General features: G+C 35.3%; 1 protein-coding gene across 2 annotated transcripts in view; it reads right to left on the bottom strand.

Annotated features, from left to right (window-relative positions):
* The window catches only part of LOC123547333 (dynein axonemal assembly factor 9-like), a 160,456-nt gene that overhangs the window by 47,981 nt on the left and 94,721 nt on the right, over positions 1–17,754 (bottom strand). For both annotated transcript variants that reach the window (XM_045334350.2, XM_053551632.1), the window contains exons 13-16: positions 3,356–3,395; positions 2,526–2,610; positions 2,108–2,235; positions 1,201–1,358 (exon numbers count right to left, since the gene is read on the bottom strand). In XM_045334350.2, the coding sequence (XP_045190285.2) occupies positions 1,201–1,358; positions 2,108–2,235; positions 2,526–2,610; positions 3,356–3,395 (411 nt within the window). The remainder of the gene's footprint in view (positions 1–1,200; positions 1,359–2,107; positions 2,236–2,525; positions 2,611–3,355; positions 3,396–17,754) is intronic.

Here is a 17,754-nt window from a genome sequence, read left to right as displayed (position 1 = left end):
CCAAAATGAAAGTCAAGTTATGGACTTGATCCTATCACTAGTTTTATAACCCCGAGACACATGTGAAGTTTCAAATCAATATCTGCATTAGTTTTGGAGATAAAACTTGCATGTAAAACTTTAACCAAATTTCTAAGTCCAAAGGGGCATAATTGCTCAATACTGTCAAGTTATTGGGACTTGACCAGTGAGGTTGGTAATTGATCTAGAAAAGAAAAAATAAGTTTTAAATCTATATGCCTTTTAGAATAGTTGTATGTACTTGCACGCAAACTTTAACCAATTTTCTAAGTCAAAGGGGCTAATTTGGCCAAAATGAAAGTCAGAGTATGGACTTGCTGCATCAACTATTTTATAACCCCGAAGACAATTGAATTTCAAATCAATATCTGCATAGTTTTGGAGATAGTAACTTGCATGTAAAACTTTAACCAAAATTTTCTAAGTCCAAAAGGGGGCATAATTTGCTCAAAATACATGTCAGAGTTATGGGACTTCACCCAGAGAGGTTGGTAATTGACCTAGAAAAAGAAGAAATAAGTTTCAAAGCTATATGCCTTTCACTGATGGCTGTATGTACTTGCATGCAAAAACTTAACCAAGGTGTGACGCCGACGCCGACGCCAGGGTGAGTAGAATAGCTAGACTATTCTTCGAATAGTCGAGCTAAAAAGGGAAACAAAACATGTAGTCTTTAGAGCCAGGTGGTCTCTGTTCAGAGGTGGTCTTTAACACAGGTTTGTCTGTATATGCATAAATCAAACGATACCTAAGCAATATCATCATGTGTAAATTTGCTTAGTTAGATCATTTGTATCTGTCCTTTTCAATCAATGCAGTTTATGACTACTTTACAACTTTGTCATTCAATTAATTAACAAAATGATCATCTAACATGGTCACATTTCTCTTTTTCTCCTAAGGTTTGTACTTGAGAATCTCATACAATGATGATACAACTGAATCGTGTGTTTGTGTTAAAATGCATTTAATCAAGCTCTCTCATTATATTTAAATATTACATTTTGTAAACCTGTCATCTCGTACAATATTAAAGTATTTACTTTAGGATTTTGTGCATTATTTCTATGTTAGGTACAAGAACACTGTTTTCAAAGAAGTAAATTGTCTGCTATGCTGCTATAATGCTGGACTAAATAAATTAACTACAAAGGTTTATACTTATACTTGTAAACCTACCTTTAGTAGATACTTTGATCTCAGAGTCTAGGAAAGTTTCAGAGAAGACAAGGGAGCCTAAGACTGTACCAGACTTCTCGTAACTTGGAATATCATACAAGGTGAAAGATGCACACTTTACCATCAGGTTCCTGGTGCCCTCTGTCAGACTGTGCATGCTACAAATATACCATTTAAACTGTTACAAATATCATAATGTGGAAAAAAAAAACCTAATGTTCTTACTTAATCATGTTCAACTTGAACATACGAAACCTGAAAGAGTCTGAAGCTGTTCATGCACAGAAAAATGATACTTCCAAAAACTGTCTTAAAGGATTTGTGTATAATTAAAGATATATAGTGAAATAAAATGCATTTAAATTTGTACCGTATGAATGCACAATAGGTGCCATGTCAAATACTTAACTCATCAAAAGTGGTGACAAAACATCAAAAGGCTTCAGACAGACACCAGATATCAATAAATGTGCATGCAAAGACTAAATTAGCTGATAGGACCTTAATGGGATGGAGACAAGGGATCTATACATCTCTGAAGTAGATGTTGTTTCAAGGGATTCTCATCCACATTAAAACTGGACCATTTGTATTTCCTAGGAGACCATTTGGCACTGTAATATAGCAAGGAGTTTTACTGGTGTAGGAATTCATTGACCTCACAGTTTAAACCCAGTATTGAGCAGTGTTAAGTTCAACAAGTGGCAGAAACCATCATCAGGTGTACTCACATCTACAAATATTGGAGGGTCACCCGGTGCCATGTGGCACAGAAAAGGTGCCATTTGTCTTTGCCTATATATAAAGAGAATCTTTTTGTGCTTTACACCATCCTGTATTGAAAAGACAGCAGCTTTTGTTTCATATCTCATGCAATGTACCTTTACCTTTTCATATTTTAACTTACCAGCCAGAATGATCCACAGCCTGTAGTGTGAAGTGTATTCTAGGTCCTGTCTTGACATACCCTGACACAACATCATCCTTAGCCCCGCTACAACTCTCATACAATGTTTCTTCTGCTACTTCTTCAGCCTGGCAAGAAATTCTCAAGGTGTATATCAGCATTTAAGACAGTTTTTATGACAATCTACTTCTTTTTTTCTTTTTTTTTCTTCTTTTTTTTAAAAAAGTCAAGTAAATGCAACAAAAAGATGCAATACTACTAGAACACAAGACTATATTCACAGTTTCATAGAAAGACAAGGCTACAGACATCACCATTTTCTTATTATTATCTGAGCCAAAAGGCAGAAAGAAAATAATGTGTAAATTAATACCTTTGAAAAAGACAAAACTGTGCCACATGCAGTGATATACTTTACCTGTTTCAAACTCAATGTGTTGCAATAAGCTTGTATTCCTGTAAGAACAGCATCAACCATTGATCCATACAGGAATGTCAGCAACCTGAAATACATATTGTTTACAAACATTCCACCTTGCCCTGTTTAAGTCCCATAGTGAGTTATCTTTCTTCCACATTCATTTCAGATCAACTCCCCTCTGTCCAGGTTTAAGCCCAATTCTGTTTAAGAATCTGGCTATATAACCTGGGTATGTTTTGAAAATTGTTACAAGAGTTTGCCAACATAAAGCGAGATGAAAGTAAAGTCAGGACTGACAACTCAATGACAGTGATTGCTACCTGGTAAGTTCTGAAGGAGGAGGACAAGCATTATGAAGCTAGAGGGCACTAGTCCAATCCAAGATGGCGGCAAATAACCTAGTAGGTGACAATTTGACAGAAGACAGTAAGTGTAATTTGTTCTTCACCAAAATTTAAATATTACTTGCAGAGAACAAATAGTTTGGTACAAAACTGAGGAAAAAAGACTGTTGTTACACAATTGAAATACTATTGAAGAATGGCCTTATAAACACACTTAAAGGAAACAAATACATAAAATCCATCAACATGAAAGAGAGATTCTATGTAACACCTGCATGCCCCCTAAACAATCTATGTACCTTTTCGTCTCTGATGTCAGGAAATTACAAGCTTGCACCGCTTTTCTTTAGTTTTAGTGAAGACCTGACAAAAGTCAACATTTTCTTGCAATATACTTCGAGTACAAAATCTTGCAATTAAAGAAAACTTAAATGTTTTTTATTTCAAGAAATTTCTTGAGAATTAAATGTGTCTCTGACATACCTCAGATCAGCACTGGCTTCATACTCTGTCACTTTAGACTCTGAAAATGAAAAACAAACAAATATTTATACATTATTAACAAGAACTACACGAAAACCACTGAAACAGATCTGCCCGTATAGTATTTCTTATTATCATATATAGTGTATTCAACATGTAGAACATCACCAACTGCTTGAGGAATGTCTAGAAACTAGACTGACTTCACTGCATCACTTTACAAGAGAAGCATTACTTTAAATGTGGGCCATGAGCATCACTTTATGTGGGACATGGGCATCACTTTATATGCAAAACAAGGATATCACTTTATATGTGGAACATGAGAATCACTTTCTATGTGGACTATGAGCATCACGTTATATTGAACATGGGCATCACTTTATATGTGGAAAATGAGCATCACTTTCTATGTTAAATATGAGCATCACTTTATGTGGAACATGGGCATCACTTTATATGTGGAATATAAGCATCACTTTATATATGGAACATAAACATCACTTTATATGTGGATCATGAGCATCACTTTATATGTGAAACATGGAGCATCACTTTATATGTGGAACATGAGCATCAATTTATATGTGGAACATGAACATCACTTTATATGTGGAACATAAGCATCACTTTATATGAACATCATTTAATATGTGGAACATGAGCATCACTTTATATGTGGAACATAAGCATCACTTTTATGTGGAACATAAGCATCACTTTATATGTTGAACATGAGCATCATATGTGGAACATGAACATCACTTTCTATGTGGAACATAAGCATCACTTTATGTGCAAAAGCATCACTTTATATGTGGAACATGAGCATCATTTCTATGAATGAGCATCACTTAATGTCAAACATTGGAATATGAGCATCACTTAATGTAGAACATTGGCATCACTTTATAACTGGAATATGAGCATCACTTTATGTGAGGAACATGGATATCACTTTATATCTGGAACATGAGCATCACTCTATTTGTGGAACATGGGCATCACTTTATTTGATCATGGCATCATATTTACCAAAGGAGCATGAGCCACCATTTCATATACAGAGCACGAGTACATCACTTTTCATATACTGTATGAGTATCACTTTGTATATAAAATATGAGTATTATTCTATATCTGGAACATGAGCATTGCTTTATATGTGGAACATCAGAGCATCACTGTATGGAACACACATCACTTTATATGTGGAACATGAGCATCGCTTTATATGTGGAACAAGAACATCACTTTATATGTTGAATACAGAATATGAGCATCAATTTATATGTGCAACATAAGCATCACTTTATATGTGGAATACGTATTTGTCAATAAAAGAATTATGTGAAACATAAGTAACACTTTATATGTGAAATACAAGCACCACTTCACATAAGGATCACATAATATGTGGAATAAAAGCACCACTTTACATGAGCAACATATTAAAGCAACACTTTGCATACAGAGTATTAGCAACAATCTGTATGGAGTATAAGCACCAATAATAATCAATCAACAGTCAACAAAATATGAGGTCATTTAAGATAAAGATTTACAATGGAAAACATTTGGTCTACTTGTCCTGATTTCCCTAGAAATCAAAGTGATTTTGCCTGGTGGCATTCTTGTTACAAACTCCTGACATTTCCACAACTATCTAAACAATTCTTAGATTAAATGTCAAGTCAACATGGTCAATAATATAACACTGCAAAACTAGTTAAATATTTACCGATTCCACAAGAAAAGTAAATATTAGTCAAGATATTTAAACATCAATTCTGCTACTCAAGATACATCCTAACTGGTAGATGATTGCTCAATCTAAACACCAGTTAAATTATTGATGAAAAGTTGTCAATGTTTGATTAATTCAGTGACTTTGTAACAGCTTCATACAGTGTATAGAGCAAAGTAGACTCTCGTCTTCCCATATCTGGGCAGTTTATAATGTGGAATTCTTTCAGAAATTAAGTTTGTGCAGCAGAAAACTGAGTGCATAGATCTACAGCAATTTTGCTAAAGTTCACAGAAAATCCAACATACCTTTAAATTTTGAAAAAAAAAAACACACAAAAAAACAGGCATTTAAAAGCAGCATAGTGAAGCATATTGCATTACATGCTGGCCGCATTAAATTTAAATTGCAGCAAAATCAATGACAGTTTTTGTTGTTACTTCCTTACAGTCAAATTGAAAACTGGCCATACTTTCAAAATCCTACACAAGAAATGAACATGTTTGAAAGCCAAACGACCTCTTCTCATAGTTCAAAGTTCTATGTAATCTGAGGAAATTTTAGTCTTAATCTTTAAACCCACTTTGCATCAAAACCAACAAATGACGTCAGGACCTGTGCAAGCAATGTCAACTCTAGTGGATGATTATTTTTAGGCCCCAATTTCAACAACAAAAAAATTGAACCACTGAGTACTATATTTACGATATTTACTTTCAAGTGCATGAAATTTTATAGTTTTGCCCAAAAATGGTGATGTCGTGGGAAAATTAATTCTAATTTCAACTTTTGAAGATAAAATGAACAGGGAATTTTAATTGATTGTTTTGGATTTTGTCAGTTTCTGTCCACTTTGATTGACGAAATCCACAAAAATTAGTGCCCATGAATATTAATGATTTCAAAGTAAAGCATTTGTATCACATCGGAGATTACTGTTCAGCATGTTAAAGAAGACAGTCATCCTGTACAGCATTGGTCACCAGCTGACCAACATCAATATTGATTATCAATACAACAATTGTAACAAATGAAGCTGCCTGTTTTTCAATTATAACAGATTTATTCTTTCACCAGTCGTAAATGACTCATGCTGTGGTCAATTTGTATTACGTTACATTATGTTGACACTTTTAAGTGACTCATTGCCATCCTTTTTTTTGGCAAACATTTATTTTGTAAAGTAGCCACGAGCTTGTAAAATGCTTTAGGAAATTTGGTATTTAATAACATTTCTATGAAACTCTGTGAAAATTAAGATATTCAGGTCCATCTAAACAGTAAAATATTTACTTTCATTTACACAAATGAAACTTTGTTGATTTTATCTTTTAGCAAATTCAAATTTCAAGCAACTGTTTGTTTTTTAGCTGCAAAACAAGACTTAATGATAGAACTTCATTTCCTATAGTCCTTTTTTACGTCACAGGAATCACTACATGGGAGGAAATTCTGTTTACTGAGGAAAGTGACTGCCTGCTTATATTTCCAATCATCCCAAAAAGTCAGGCAATCCCACAGTGTCAGACAATTAAGGCTGTAATAGAATTCCTGAAAATGCCAGAGCTATTATAGCCTAATATTTCCAGCATCAATTAACTCATCTATATTGCATAATAAAAATGTAAATTGGTCCATGATTATGAGAACCAACTGCTACAGCAATATGTTATTAAGTTTTCATAACCAGTCATTTTTTACTTCCAAGCTAATGCCAATTACTGTTAATTTCCCATATTTAGTGGTCCGTAATTTGTGGTTACTAGAACAGAAACATAATCAGAGCAAAATGAAAGACCTTTTGACTGGAAGTATTAAAATGAATGCAGCTGAAAAGTTACCATCACAGGGGCCAGTATACCAAACTCTTTTTTCGGGGTGAAAATGGCCTATATATACTATATCACTGGACTGATATTCAGGCCCCTGTGGTTGTAAATATTCTTTTGTTTGATTGTGCTCTGGTTTTTCAACATTATATAGTTATATAATTAGGGATTAAGGTAGTGGACCCGCTATGACAACCAGAATTTTCCTATCAATTCTCTGATATGTATTCTCCAAATGCAATTCAACATTCTCAGATATGAACTGAAAGCCAGGTATAGTATGAGCTACATTATCATACTAAGAATGCCGAAACGCCACACAAGTATATGTAATCATATGTAAATTACCAACTGCCAATTCAGGTTCACTACCTTAACTGAACCAATGTTCCTGGATTTCTACACCAGCAATGACTTGTTCTCCACAAGTTACTGACAATTTCCCCCCCATGAATGAGAGGTGAAGGACAAATGACTCCAATAAGAACTAGAAAGTGTTTTTGTCACAAAAACATATGTCTCCCCCTTATGTATACCTTTAGCTCTGGTGGCCATTTTGTGCAGCGAAGTGGAACGTGTCGGCAATATGCACAACTAGGCTTGGTACTGATCACTCCTGTGAGGTTTCGTCGAAATACGGCCAGCAGTTTGAACTTTGAAAGCCAGACAAGATTTTTCTATTTTTAGCTCTGGCTGCCATTTTGTGCAGCGGAGCGAAACGTGCTGGCAATATGCACAACTAGGCTTGGTACAGAACACTCCTGTGACGTTTCGTTGAAATAGGGCCAGCAGTTTGACCTGTGAAAGCTGGACAAGCTTTATGCGGACGGACGGACGGACAGACGGCAAAGGCAAAAACAATATGTCTCCCTCACCTATCGGGGAGACATAATTCTAACATTACATTTCTTTTACATAAGAACATAAATTATAAGTCAATCATGTACACACATGTAAAAGAAATAACTTTAAAAACACATTATCATATAATAAATTTGTTGTCAGTTAAAGACTGTTAACTTTGATATTAGGTGGAGAATATATCTAGTTTAGTTAAAATATGTTCACTTTGCAATTGCAAAATAAGTTCTCAAAACTAATGTTACTGTGTAGAATGTCTTGGCAATCTGAATTTTAAGCTGACTACCAACCACTGTAACACCGTGCCTCCTTTCTAGGTCTTCCCCCTGCACCCCCACCCCATTCATTTCATGTATAAAGGTAAAGATCTACAAATTTATATCACCCCAAAAAGCCATTCCAGCAAAAACAATGAGATTTCATGCCCATGAATTAAACAATTTCACAGTATCATTTTCACTACATTTTTAACCCTTAGCCTGCTGCAGGTGAATTTAACAGCCTTTGCAAACAGCTTGGAACCAGATCAGACGCCGATTAAATCGGCGTCTGATCAGGTTCCAAGCTGTTTGCTACTCTGACAATATTTCTTCCAATTTTGGAGCAAATTGAATGAACTTTACAATTTTAGCAGACGACATTTCCAGCAGACGACAATTTATCTAGCATGCTAAAGGTTAAATGACACAGTCCAAAAGAAATTTAAAACAACATATAAGCAGAAAACATTTAACAGAAAGCTTAATATTCATGGATTTCATGAAATCTTTATAAAATCACACTGAACAAAAAGAATTCTAATATGCTGTATCTTCAAAATTCAGAATCAATGAACTCACAGAATCCATGAACATGAACTCACAGAATCCATGAACATGAACTCACAGAATCCATGAACATGAACTCACAGAATCCATGAACTCACAGAATCCATGAACTCACATCCCTACAAAATATCTATTCTGGCAGAAAGCATGAAACATTTTGGCCATGAAACTGAATGATTTTACAGTATTGCAAAGCCTCCATACAAGTTTTGCCCATTAGATCTCTGATCTCATGGTATTTATGTAAAAGACACATTCTCCCCTGGGAATGACAGGCATTATATGCTGGCTTGTCTTTCATAGTGGAAATAATGTCACAAAAAGCTTTCTAATGTCATAAACACCCCATAATCCCCCCCATCGGAATTACAAAATTGTTCACCATATCCTTTAATGTAATATCTAGGTGTTATTTCCCTTTGTAACCGCTTATCACATAATGATCATGCTGGTGTTTCAGTTCAAGTTCAATCTTTTTATATTCATTAGAATTACCGAAATCAATAATTCATGCTGTTCATGTCACAGATTCCTTTTGAACAGTTTTAATTTCAGTAGATTAAGAATACCATGTGTTTCATTACTGTAATGAACATTGTTAAAAACTAAATTTAAAACTGACAATGATATCACAGAGGATTTATTTCAGTTAACACCAGAATCATAATCACCATTAAAGTTATCCAGTAATGAAACACAAATTTTGATAAAGCAACCAAATCCTTTTCCTAAATTTTATAGCAGTCCTAAAAAATTCATAATGGAGCTATCAACTTCCTCACATGAACTTACAACTTCTCCACAGGAGTTTTCAACTCCTTAACAGAAGCTTAAAACTTCCCCATAGAAGCTTACAACTTCCATACAAAAGTTTAATAAAACTTCCCCACAAAATCTTCCTGCATCCACGTATGAAAACAAGTACAAAATGAACTTAAAAACAATTTTCTGAAACAACATGTAGCTTGTATATTGTGAATTCTATGTGAAGGTAGCCAGAAACTTTATTTAGATTACTCGAACTAAACTAAGACACTGAATATGGTTAATTAATGGACCTTACAATTGCTACACCCTTAACCTTTAGCCTGCTGGCGGCAAGTGATTCTGACTTTGTGACCAGTGCAGACCAAGATCTGAGCCTGAACATCCATGCAGTCTGATCACGGTCTGCACTGTTCGCCATTCAGTCAGTCTCTTTTTGGTATGCACCCCTTTTAACAGTAAATGGTACTGCCCAAATTCAAAGATGGACAAGTTCATTTTAGAAACAAGAGCTCGTAGAACATGAAATGCCCCCCTTAATGCATTCATTAATTGCACAAGGAACAGAAATTATTTGGTCACTGTGCACAAAAGTTCTACTGTTCTTGGTCAAAATGACCTTGACCTTTGACCTATTGACCACAAAATAAAAAGGGGTCATCTGCTGGTCATGATAAACCTCCCTATTAAGTTCCGTGATCCTAGGCCCAAGCATTCTCAAGTTACCGTCCGGACACATTTTAACTGTTCCAGGTCACTGCGACCTTGACCTTTGACCTTTGACATACTGACTCAAAATCAATAGGGATCATCTGCTGGCCATGATCAACCTCCCTATTAAGTTTCATGATCCTAAGCCCAAACATTCTCAAGTTATTGTCCGGAAATAGTTTTACTGTTTCAGGTCCCTGTGTCCTTGACCTTTGGCCTACTGACCTCAAAATCAATAGGGATCATCTGCTGGCCATGATCAACCTCCCTATTAAGTTTCATGATCCTAGGCCCAAACATTCTCAAGTAATTGTCCGAAAACAGTTTTACTGTTTCAGGTCCCTGTGTCTTTGACCTTTGGCCTACTGATCTCAAAATCAATAGGGGTCATCTGCTGGTCATGACCAACCTCCCTATCAACTTTTGTGATCCAAGACCCAAGCGTTCTTGAGTTATCATCCGGAAACTGTTAAACTGTTCCTGGTCACTGTGACCTTGATCTTTGACCTACTGACCTCAAAATCAATAGGGGACATTTGCTGGTCATGACCAACCTCCCTATCAACTTTCATGATCCTAGGTCCATGTGTTCTTGAGTTATCATCCGGAAACCGTTAAACGGTTCTGGGCCACTGTGACCTTGACCTTTAACCTACTGATCTCACCATTGGATACCACTGATTCTGCCTTTGCGACCAGTGTAGATCATGATCATCCTGCATATATGTGCAGTCTGATCAAGATCTGCACTGTTTGCTATTCAGTCAGTTTCTTTTTGGCAAGCATCCCTTTTAACAGTCAATGGTTCTGTCCAAACAGATGGTAAAGTTCATTATAGAAATTTAGCAGGGTAAGGACTAAAATCAACACAAAGAACACTTGTGTTTGACAGGATCAAAATGCTTTGCCTTGGAAAGGATAATACCAGGTCAATTTAATTTTCAACTTTTCAGGTCAAAAGCAGCCCAATGACAGACAGAAACAGAATACAGTACAATGCTTATTGAATAAACTGTCAGTGTAATTGTTCCTTCGCCTACAGATCCACATAAAAATAGTCAAACCATTGGTTCTGTGTAAGAAAATAATTGTTCCCCTGGCAATGTCCAAATCTGCTTATAAAATTATATATAGATGCCAGCTGTCAGCTAAGAGTACATGAGTTTAGTTCTGAAGAAAGCTTCAAGCTATATTTGAATCAATTCTTTGTGCTTTACTAGGAAAAATAATTGAAACAGTCAGCGAGTTTCAATTAGTATCAGACAGGTCACACGACAGATTTGAATAAAAATGCTATAAGAAACAGAAAAAGAAATATATATTAACAGTAGTCTGAAGCAAGATCATATACTGGTAAAGGAATAAAGAGGTATAAACCAACCATTATTGAATAAATGTCACTGATATTGTTCCTTGGAGGGCAAATCTTCATCAAAAATGGTCAAAACCATATGTTCTAAAAGGAAAAACATTGTTCCCCTGACAATGTCCAAATCTACTTAAGAAATCTATAGAAGACAGCTGGTGCAAGGGACTTTAATAGTTCATTATTTTTAGTTTGATAATCATCTAAAAACTGTCATGTCTTTGATCAAATATTCTGGGTACTATCAAAAATTCAAAATGCATTGCAGGCGTAATACAGGTAATATGGGAAATTGTAAAGAGAAAAAAAAAAGAGTTTGGCATAGCTTGCATTGCTGACATGCTGCAATTTTAAGTTAAATACAAGCACTGCTAGAATAATTAAGGTACCACTACATCTTATGTCAAAGGACAAAAGCATTTGGGAAAGACATATTTTTGCCTTGGGTTTTTGTCAACTGTTTGTATTACATTCTCTTCAAGATGGGGCATAAAACTGTTCTTAGCATCAGTAACTACAGGCCAATTCATTTAATTGATACATTAGTAAAGAAGAGAAATTTGAGTAAATCGATTATAGTCTGAAGCTTCAAGAAAGAGAAATTCAAGTGCAACAGTCATTGTCTGACGTAGGACTAGACATTCTTAACGACATAAGGAACAAGACAGACATTGGTAAAGACATAAGGAACAAGACAGATATTTGTAAAGACATAAGGAACAAGACAGATATTGGTAAAGACATATGGAGCAAGACAGATATTGTAAAAGACATAAGGAGCAAGACAGATATTGCTAAAGACATAAGGAACAAGACAGACATTGGTAAAGACATAAGGAACAAGACAGATATTTGTAAAGACATAAGGAACAAGACAGATATTGGTAAAAACATATGGAGCAAGACAGATATTGTATGAGACATAAGGAGCAAGACAGATATTGCTAAAGACATAAGGAACAAGAAAGACATTGGCAAAGACATAAGGAACAAGACAGATATTCGTAAAGACATAAGGAGGTTTAAAGTAACTATAAAACAGTAATTATTAAATAAACTGTCACTAAAATTGATCCATTGAGGACCTAAGAAAAATGGTAAAACCATCAATTCATTCATTACAAGCACTAGTTCCTCTTTATAATATGTACAGCCATCATCTGCTATTAAAGTCTGTAACTGAAATAACTGGATTTTGAAAAAAGCTGTAGGCTTACTTGAAATTTTAATTAGAAACAATGTAAGTAGGGAATAGAGATACTACCTTAAGTGCTGTAAAAAGAAACTGGAAAAAAAACGTTGTCAACAGAAATCTGAAGCAGAACCAGATACTGGTAAAGACCTAGGTATAAACTAGCCATTACTGAATAACTAAACTGTTACTGAAGAAGTCACACCTGCATATATATTGGTCAAATCATTTGTGCTATACTGGCAAAAAATCTGTTCCCCTGACAATGCCAAATCTGCTCTGGTTACGCACAATCTATAAATGCCAGACATACTAATCATCCTAACTAGCTAAAGATTTCAAAAGAAGCTTGAAAGCCAATCTGAAGAAACCGCCACAGAAATAGTTAAACCCTATGTAAAGACAATGTCAAGATCTGCTCATAAAATCTTTATAAATGTACCAGTTCCCAGGCAAAATGATTACCATGGTTGACAATGGTCACCATGGTTTTTGATAGCTGACCATGTTTTAATGTGGTCAAATATCAATTACCATGGTGAAAACATGGTCAGGAGCAAGCTCGGCGATGGTCGACCATGGTGAAAGATTGGCCATGGTCGGCCATGGTGAAAGATTGGCCATGGTCGGCCATCAACCACAGTATGTTAGTAATTTTCACACGTTTTCCTAGTTATAGAATAGATTTCCTGCATTTATAATAGTAGCTGTACAAATGATGTCAAACTGAAAACTAGCTCAAAAACTGAATTCAAGTGAGCCAATGATAGCCAGAAGCAGGACAAGATATTGGCCAATGATAGCCAGAAGCAGGACAAGATATTGGTCAATGATAGCCAGAAGCAGGACAAGATATTGGTATCACTTTAAGAGTTTGGGGGGTACAAACATTGATAAATTAGTGATTACTGAATAGTTTCATGAAAACTGTACAAGACTACTGGGCATACCATGTGTCCTTTACTGGAAAAGAAAAGGTTCTGCTGACAACATCAAAATCTGCTTAATCAATGGATGCCTGCTATACTAAATCAATTCTTTGCTAGGTTTCAAAGAAACTTGAAAGCCTATCTGTATAATTCCTGAATCCAACTAGTACTTGGGTCTTTAATATCAGATTAGTTATTTCTGTCATTGACTTTCTAACAATATGAAATAGGTCAACTATAAATAAGTCCAATCTGTCCATAAGAAACTACTGATAGCCTTATGCAGGACTGTAAAGACAAAAGGAGGAATAAACAAACGATTATTGAATAAAATGTCACTGTAATTGTTCTATGGAAGACAGACTTCCATAACAAGAGCTGTCGGAGGACAGCAACGCTCGACTATTTAACAGCCTTGTCAATTGAATGAATACAAAAGTCGAAAAAGGGGAATAATTTTGTAAAAATGGGAAAAAGAGTTATGGAACCTTCACAGTGCTTATCAGCTCATGACAGTGACCAAGTGTGTGAAGTTTCAATCCTTTCCCGTTAGTGGATACTGAAATACCAGCTTACATACAAAAACTTAACCAAAAACTGCTAAGTCAGAAAAAGGGGCATAATTTTGAAAAAATGCAAAGTAGAGTTAAGGGACCTGCACAGTGCATGTCAAATTATGACAGTGAACAAGTGTGTGAAGTTTCAATCCATTCCCATTTGTGGGTACTGAGATACCAGCTTACATACAAAACCTTAACCAAGAATTTCTAAGTCGAAAAAGGGGCATAATTCTGTAAAAAGCAAAATAGAGTTATGGAACCTGTGCAATGTAGGTCAGTTTATCACAGTGAATAAGTGTGTGAAGTTTCAATCCATTCCCACAAGTGGTTACTGAGATACCAGCTTACATACAAAACCTTAACCAAGAATTTCTAAGTCGAAAAAGGGGCATAATTTTGTAAAAATGAAAAATAGAGTTATGGAACCTGTGCAATGTAGGTCAGTTTATCACAGTAAATAAGTGTGTGAAGTTTCAATCCATTCCCACAAGTGGTTACTGAGATACCAGCTTACATACAAAACCTTAACCAAGAATTTCTAAGTCGAAAAAGGGGCATAATTTTGTAAAAAAGCAAAATAGAGTTATGGAACCTGTGCAATGTAGGTCAATTTATCACTGTGAATAAGTGTGTGAAGTTTCAATCTATTCCCACAAGTGATTACTGAGATACCAGCTTACATACAAAACCTTAACCAAATCGGGACACTGACGCGGACGCGGATGCATGGGTGAGTCCAATAGCTCACTATTCTTTGAATAGTCGAGCTAAAAATAGTCAAACCCTATGTAAATCTTCATGGGGAAAACTCACTTCCCAAGACAATATCAAAATCTGCTTGAAAAATCTATACATACCAGCTGCTGTTTTTTAAATATTGATTCAGAACACTGGCGCCAGATCAGAAAGAAAATGCCTCTGTACATGTTATACCCTACCCCTAGGTATTCTATAAGAACCATGGTCATGAACGGGAAAGTGCACTTACCCGTTTCAATCGTACATTTCTCAACTTAAACGCGCAGTTCGGTGAATGGGTACCTAGTATATTGAACAAGCGATAATTTATCTTCCATCGTGCACCAGTCACATTGTCTCAATATTCCATATTACTGAGATTATCCACATATTGTATGCTTTCGTCAACGTTACAGAAAAAACTTGCTTGAACTTCCCTAATGAACATCCGGTCTAGAGGTCACGGCAGTGCGCACATGTTTGGCGAAACGTAAACAAACAAAAACAGATTTTAAAAAAATCACAATTTTACACTAAAACTCGAAATGATGAATGAAATTCATCTTGTATATGATCTTTAATTTGAAATCGTACATTGGTCGGCATCTGTTCTGTATATTTTATTCATTTTGCACATTTTGCAGCATTTTCACATTTAAGCGAACACGTGTAGTAAAATGACGATTGACATACATTTTTACAACAGCCAATCAGAATGGTTTTGTAATCTAGAACGGAAATTCACCAGGGAAGTTCAAGCAAGTTTTTTGTGTAATGTTGAAATTACTATAAACTACGCGTTGTTTTTCTAAGATAAGAGGTATTCAAAAAAGTGACCGGTACACAATGGAAGATAAATTACCACTTGTTTGATATCCATAGTACACATTTACCGCACTGCGTGTTTTAGGTATGAAATGCGCGATTGAAACGGGTTAGTATATTTTCCCGTTCACGACCATGGTTCTTATAGAATACCTAGGGGTAGGGTATAACATGTACAGAGGCATTTTCTTTCTGATCTGGCGCCAGTGATTCAGAACAACCTTAAAACTACCTTAAAAAGCTAAAAACAATCCTGACAAAACAATAATGAATGTCTTGCAAAGAAATATAGTTATTATCCTCAGCAGGTTTTCGAACAATAAAACACAGGTCAATTAAACAAATGCCTGTATGAAATACAGTTATATCAGCTTGAATCAGCCATTACTGAATAAAATGTCACTGAAATTGAAGACCTTCATAAAACTGGTCAAACCAAGTGTTCTAGAGTGTTTTTTTAACAATTTTAAAAGGAAAACATGTTCCCCAGTAACAATGTTCAAATAAGCTTTTAACATCTATAGATGCAAGCAAACAGTTCTGCTTTTTCCACTTGAGAAAGATCTACAAACTTCTACAATGTCAAATTATTGCCTTTACCAAAATATATATATAAAAGTTCTACAGAAACTAAAACATTTATTAGAGGGTAACGCTGTTGGTGTTAAAATTTGATTTGGAAAGGATATTACTATCTAATCTAATCATCAGCTTCGAATAATTTATTTGTCTGCAGTGACTTTCTCAAAAAACATAGTAGGGAAACAACACGTCAAAACCAGGTGAAAGTTAAATTGCTTTTATTAATCTACCGGTTTCAGTCAGTTAGACCTTCTTCAGGATACATGTAATACAAAATCAACACCTAAAGACATACATGTCATACGTCCCGGATTGTCCGGGATTGTCCCGGAAATCACATACTCGTCCCGGTGTTCCGGACAGTGTTGAAATGTCCCGGAAAATTAAAAATACAGAAAACAAAAATAACCTCCCAAAAAACTAGTTTTTTGGTCTACAAATTGTTGAATTTTACATTAATAAAACACAATAAACAGTCCCCGGTGTCACATTGTTTATTCCTAATTATCCGATAATCAGTTTCATGCCCTAGAGCGGGACACATGTTGATTAAGCCAGCTCTGATCAACACTCATATTGAACGCGCCCTGCGATCTTTTGATGACCCAGATTAATTTACAGTCGGCTATTTTGATGACCCTGATTATGAATTGACAAAATTATGCAATCAATAACAGTTTTATGATCATTTAATATTAGGAACAATAGCCGAAAATCTCGTTGTTTTTAGCACGTAGGCGGTGAAGCTACATGTAGCCTTGATTGGAAGAAATGGCTGATAACGGTCAATTAAACGATAATTATTTTAAAAGGTTGTAATCTTTCAAAATGTAGATTGATTGTCACAAATATTCTAAATTAAACTTTTGACTATTGAATGCCTTTGCCGACCGATCCATGAAAATTGACCCAACCCGAAATATTTTATATCGATTTTATCTACAAGATTTATTTTATTCCTTTGAGGATTCCATTTTATTAATGATTAGATAAACGTTTAAGCATAAATATGATACCAAATAAGCTGGATTCTAAATCACGATGACCAGGTTAATTCTTCTTATGTAGCAATCCTAATTCAGTTCACCTCGGGAACGCAACCAATTCACGTGCCGAACTATAGACCTGAATTACCCTATTTACCTCCCTTAGAAAGCTAGACGACATTTGCAGCAAATTATTCCTAAGCGAGGGAACAATGTTTATCTCCGGAAACTGCATGTAATTTTATGATATTTATGCATGAAACAGACGAATACTAATGTCACGGTGTATGTCCCGGACAAAGGGTAAAAATCCCGGAAATTTTAACTCAGAATCCCAGAAAGGTCCTGAAAAATTATGGCATGTATGCTAAAGAACTAAAAAAGTAGATATTAAAAGTCACATGAGTTACGATATTTAGTAACAAGTGTTACTAATTATAGATCAGTTTTGGAATAGAGCCAAAGATATTTTGGCAACAAG

The sequence above is a fragment of the Mercenaria mercenaria genome, chromosome 9 (genome assembly GCF_021730395.1).
Source record: "Mercenaria mercenaria strain notata chromosome 9, MADL_Memer_1, whole genome shotgun sequence".
Lineage (NCBI taxonomy): Eukaryota > Metazoa > Mollusca > Bivalvia > Venerida > Veneridae > Mercenaria > Mercenaria mercenaria.
The sequence above is the reverse complement of the archived record's forward strand: the minus strand, read 5'-3'. Positions and strand labels throughout refer to the sequence as shown.